General features: G+C 56.7%; 1 protein-coding gene across 1 annotated transcript in view; it reads right to left on the reverse strand.

The window, feature by feature from the left end:
• The window catches only part of SPG7 (SPG7, paraplegin matrix AAA peptidase subunit), a 59,672-nt gene extending 59,082 nt beyond the window's left edge, over positions 1–590 (reverse strand). The window contains exon 1 of the mRNA XM_008065398.1: positions 387–590. Within this exon, the coding sequence (XP_008063589.1) occupies positions 387–572 (186 nt within the window). The 5' untranslated portion in view covers positions 573–590. The remainder of the gene's footprint in view (positions 1–386) is intronic.
• Positions 591–5,637: the final 5,047 nt, after the last annotated feature.

A 5,637-nucleotide genomic window follows, 5' to 3' on the forward strand; every position in this document is an offset into this window, starting at 1 on the left:
AGAAAAAAAAAGATGAAAACGCAGCTACAAAAGCCTCCTGACGGCCGCTCAGCAGCAGCCACGGCTCGGAGGCACTGGAGGTCCTGTGGTCCCTCCGGTGGATGCGAGCGATCCGCAGAGTAGGCGCTGGTGAAACCCTCCCCGGATACGATGTTAAAAGCCCAGGACACCACACGGGGCCGGGAAGAAACGAGCTAGGCCCGGGAAGAAACGAGCTAGGCCCGGGGCGAGTCTAGCATCCAGTTCTCCAGGGGAGCCCAGCAGGAGGCCGAGGCTGGAGGGGGTGCGTGGCCGCCCGGGGGGCTGCCCCCATGAGCGCAAAGGTCACGGAGGCGGCGACCTTCGGGGGTCCGGGGCGCCGGGGGCTGGGACGCCGAGGGGGTTACCTGCAGAGCTCGGCCTCCAGCCCCGGAGAGACCCCCCGGAAGCTCGTGGGCCAAGTGTGGCCGCCTCCTCCCGGGCCTGGCGGAGAGACCTGGGCTCCGGCCCCAGCCTGGACCCCACAGCCGCCCGGAACCACCAGGACCCGGGCCCTGGCGGAGAGCCCGCAGTAGCAGCAGCGCGGCCGCCATGATGGCCTGGAACCCTCGCCTGCGCGTCCGGGATCCTCCTGGCGCTCCTGCGCGGTCAGAGAGGGCGGGGCCTTCTCCGGCGCCTGCGCGGTCGGGCGGGCCTCCTCAGAGCGCCTGCGCGGTCGGTGCTTTCCCCCGCCCCCGCGTCCGGCGTCGGGGGCCGCTACCCGCCTCTCCCCAGTCAGCCTTGGTCTTGCTCGCCGTCCCCCCGAGCCTGCGACAGGCTGAGCGCTCTAGACATTCTCGACGCCCCTGTTTCGCTTCCAGGGCCTGACGTGGGTCGTGGCCGCGCGGTCCCGCTCCCCGGCGCTGGGGGACGGGGGGGTCGCGCCCTAGCGGCGGGCAGCGGGACCCAGGCGAGGGGCGGGAGTGCTGGCCATGGGGGGCCCGATTTGGGCTTCCTGCCGGCGGAGGCCTGGGGAGCGCCGTCCCAGACAGGAAGGCGACCGTCGTTCCCTCCTGGAGGAGCCCGAGAGCAGAAGAGCCGAAGCCGCCGCAGGAAGGGCCGCTCCGGAGGAGCGCGAGAGGCGGGCGCCGGCGCCCCGCAGCCGGCTGGGAGACCCCTGCGCGCATACCCCGCTCTGTGCAGACTGCCTGGCAAAACTCCCGTCCTGTCCCTCAGGGGCCTCTCCGGGGAGGGCCTGCCCAGCCCGGCGGGGGTCACCCAGTTCGTGGGAAGCAAGTCGGGATTCAGGGGGAGGGAGCTGCTCTGCCTGAGTCAGGGCCAGGGGGAGTCAGGATGCAGGGGGAGGGAGCTGCTCTGCCCCGTGTCTGCAGCTCTGGGGGAGACGTCACTCTGGCTTCCCAACTCTCAGTCCTCAGCCCCCCACCTTCTCAGACCCTTAGGTCGGTGCTGACGGCTCAGCTCTGTGCCTGCCGATTGCCTGCAGCGGCAAAGCTTGTTTAGGAAGAGCATATTCTACTGCCTTACAGAGGCAGGGTGGCGGCAACTCTGCGTCTGCTTCCCAAGGCCATGACAGGATGCCCTGTGCCCATCCCTGAGTGCAGACCAGTACCTGCTCCACACAGCATTTCGCAGTCACAACCCTGGGGAGGGAAGGCTTTTCACATCTCCATTTCCCAGACGAGGAAACAGATTCAGAAGAATGAAAAATCAAGACATGATGGAGCATCTCCGCTTGTCTGACGGTTCTGGTTGCCACTCTATCCACCCTTAAGACTAGACTGTAGAAGTTTTGTGTAGAAACCCCTTCCCTCAGTCCCAAAGGCAGAGAGTTTAAGTGTCCTGAGTGTAGGTGGCTAGGGGGTTTCCTGTGGCTCTGTGGAGAGGGCGCCTGGCCCAGGGCTGCCTGTTTTCACAGCTGCACCGCTTTCCTTGTTTCTGGTGGTGGTGTTCTACAATCTGCCTTCACAGCCAGTCCATCCTTCCCCCTTCCTCCTCCACTATTTTTTCTTTCTCTGGTTAAAAGGCACAAGATGGACTCGGTCAGCCAGTGATACCCTGTCACTGGACCGCCCACGCTTGTCTTACAGCTCCCTGTGTCCTGCCCTCACCCTAGCCCCAGCCTCCTCCAAAAAGGGTTTCTCATGCCCTAGGACGTGTCCAGGCATGACACAAATGAATTTGGATGTGTTTGCAAGAGTATGAGATGAGATCCTATTAATATTGTCTGAAATAAAATCGTTACTGCAGACTAGCCTCCTTCTCTGGCGATTCATCAGAAGCAGTGGGTGTTGGCAAGAGGAGCCTTGGGAAAGAGCGATGGATCCCTTCCTAGGCCTGTGACCTCATAGGTGATTAACTTCCCCAAGCCTCAATGTTCTCACCAGTGAGATGGGGATGGTAATTACCTGCAAGGCAGGCTAATGTCAGCCTTGGGTTTCCCACAGGTTCTCATGGAAATAAAATGCAGTATGTGGAAGGGCAGCTTTTCTCTTTTTTTTTTTTTTTTTTGAGTTGGAGTTTCACTCCGTCGCCCAGACTGGAGTGCAGGGGCACTCTCCCAGCCACCGCAGCCTCAACCTGCTGGGCTCTGGTGATCCTTCTGCATCAGCCTTCCAAGTAGCCGGAACTACAGGTGTGCGCTACCACGCCCGGCTAATTATTTTTTGATTTATTGTAGAGACGAGGTCTTGCCAAGTTGCCTCGGCGGGTTTCGGACCCACGGGTTCAGGCAATCCACTCCCTCGGCCTCCCAAAGTGCTGGGATTACAGACTGAGCCACCAAACCTGGCCCTTCTTTTTTTTTTTTTTGAGTTAGAGTCCCTCACTCTGTTGCCCAGGCTGGAGTGCAGTGGCATGCTCACGGCCACTGCAACTTGGACCTGCTGGGCTCAGGGGATCCTTCTGCCTCAGCCTTTCAAGTAGCTGGAACTACAGGTATGTGCCACCACACCTGGGAATTTTTTTTTTAACTGCAGAGACGGATCTCGCCAAGGTGCCTAGTCTGGTCTTGAGCCTGCGGGCTCAGGCAATCCTCTCATCTTGGCCTCCCACAATGCTGGGATTATAGTCATGAACCACTGCCCCTGGCTGAGACAGCTTTTTAACCAGGAAGCTGGCAAGAGAAAGGAGGGAAAGGAGATGGGAGACAGTATTTGCTTCTCAGACTCATGTATAACAGCTAGGCTTTGAGGGCTGCTGTGTCCCAGGCCCTGCAGGTGAGCAGTGACTGTGACTCACTGCAGTGACAGGGAGCAGAGGCTGGCATCGCCTCATGCAGTAGGGACTTTGTGTGGGGATCTAGGTGCTCCTTGATTCTGCCCAAGAAAAGAAGGATCTAAGACAGCATGGTGGGTGGTGCATCTGTCCACTGTTAGGATGTGTCTTCCCTCCGCCCAGCACCCATCATGCCCTCTATTCTTTCTCCACTTCCTGACTCCTGTTGACGCATTTGCATTTCCTTGTGACCCCTCCTCAGCCCTCTGAACTCTGTACCCCAGGACATCTTGGCCTGGCTTCCCTCACCACCAGTTCCCTGATGTTTGCCAGAGGCCATCTCAGGGTGGTTCCTGTTTCAGTCAGGGCACTGTCAGGCCTCAGAGCTATCCTGACCCCAGTGTCTGGGGTAGCCCTTTCCTCCTGGGCCTGAGAAAGAAGGTGAGTACCTACCTCCACCCCATTTCTCCATTGACAGAAGAGTCCTGGGCTGTGTGCCCTGCTCCAACAGTGGATGAGGGCTCCTGGCAGGCCACTCTGGGATCCTCAGCTGCCTTATCTGTAAACAGTGATGGGGCTTGGGTACTGTGGAGGCAGAAGAAGCTGGTCTTGTAGGTCTTTCCTAGCTTTAAGATCTCAACTTCCTTATTATTATCTGAGCGAGGAATTATGTCCTTGCTTCCTCCCACCTTGGGCAGCAGCCTAGCATCTCACCTTTTCTTCTTCTCGAACGTGGTTGCTTGCACAGCTTCCCTGGCGTCTTCAGCTCTGGGACTGCTGCACACATAAGTGCCATACCACAGTCACAGCTGGCGAGCTGTCCTGCTGCAGCTAAGCCATGCAGGCAGCAGCCAGATACACATCCAGCGTTGGGATGTCTTCCATAGAATGTGCTACCTCGTGGAAAGTTTGAATAAGCAAGTTAATCATGGTGCATTTTGGTAAATTTTGTTTCTGAACTAAAGATCTTTCTTAGAAAATAATTTCTTCTAATTAGTCAGGCATGGTAGCATGCGCCTGTGGTTCCAGCTACTTGGAAGGCTGAGCCCAGCACATTGAGGCTGCGGTGGCCGTGAGCGTGCCACTGCACTCCAGCCTGGGCAACAGAGTGAGACTTACAAAAAAAATGAAAATAAGACAAATGGGCTGTTGGCCTGTCCAAGTTCTTTGACCACTGGGGGCCTGCACTGGCTGGAAACCTAGGGCCCCTCATTCCCCAGTGAGAGTTCAGATTCCCCCAACAGGCCTGTGGCCAGGAGGGAAGGGACATCTCTGGGTGTTCAACTGATACCCACTCCCAAAAGCAGCTTGACATGTCTCTGACCCCAGGGGGATTTGTTAGAGTGATAAGATGTTTGAGGCAAGCAAAGTCTGGGGGGCTGTCCCTGTCTGCAGCTGAACTTACCGTGCAGTCAACAGTGTTCCCTATCTGCTTGTCTCAAGGTGTAGTCCACAATCAGATTGGTTGTATCTTCACTGTGTGATTCACAGCCTCCAACTATCATTGCCACCAACTATCAGCAGCACTGGTCCCTGATGCCTGCTGGACAGAACTTGTGACTAGGTCACAGGTTATCACTGGCTCATCTTGGCTCCCGGTGGCCCATGGCCATGACAGGTTTTCAGCAAATCAGGTGGACTTGCTGCTGTGGAATCCCCACAAGTCACGCTGGAATGGGGACAGCCACGACCACCGCGCAGAGGTTCACAGCAAGTATGGGAGCCTCACTCCAGCCCTGGCTGTCCACAGGATGAAAGAAACTTTGCTTTGGTCCACTAAGAACTTCCAGGTCCCTGTTCTGAGATGGCCAGTGCACTCTCAGATGTCTTGTAACACAGAACTGAAAGAGAATTGTTCCAAGGGAGGACTAGAAAGCAGAAGAACCAGGGAAGTACCAGAGCGCTATTGCCCCAAAGTGGACATCAAGGAAGTAAGGAGAGAATGGGCTTTTGGGGCGGCTGCAGAGGACGAGGAAACTGGAGGGAAACTTATAGGATAACACGGGTTGTCTTTAGCAGAGGTACTGCATAACCACCCAGCATAGAGCAATGTTCTGGGTGCTTGGGGCACAGCAGGGAACAGAGGAATAATGCCTATCTTCAGTGAGCTTCCCTTCTATTAAGGGGAGAGATACAAAAAATAAGTCATGTTAACAAACACATAGTGTGCGAGAAGGCATGAGCGGGCATGGAGACCAGGCCTGCAATGGGCAGTCAGGGCAGACTTCACAGGAGGGGACTTTTTTTGTGTGTGTATGAGTTGGGGTCTCACTCTGTTGCCCAGGCTGGAGTGCAGTGGCACACTCGGGGTCAACCCAGTGTCGACCTGCTGGAAGGGAATTACTTATTTATTTATTAAAGTTATCATTTTTATTTTATTTTTTATTTTTTTGAGTTGGAGTCTCACTCTGTCACCCAGTCTGGAGTGCAGTGGCTGCTCCCGGC

The sequence above is a fragment of the Carlito syrichta genome, unplaced genomic scaffold (genome assembly GCF_000164805.1).
Source record: "Carlito syrichta isolate Samal-C Ts95f unplaced genomic scaffold, Tarsius_syrichta-2.0.1 Scaffold103346, whole genome shotgun sequence".
Taxonomy (NCBI): Eukaryota; Metazoa; Chordata; class Mammalia; order Primates; family Tarsiidae; genus Carlito; species Carlito syrichta.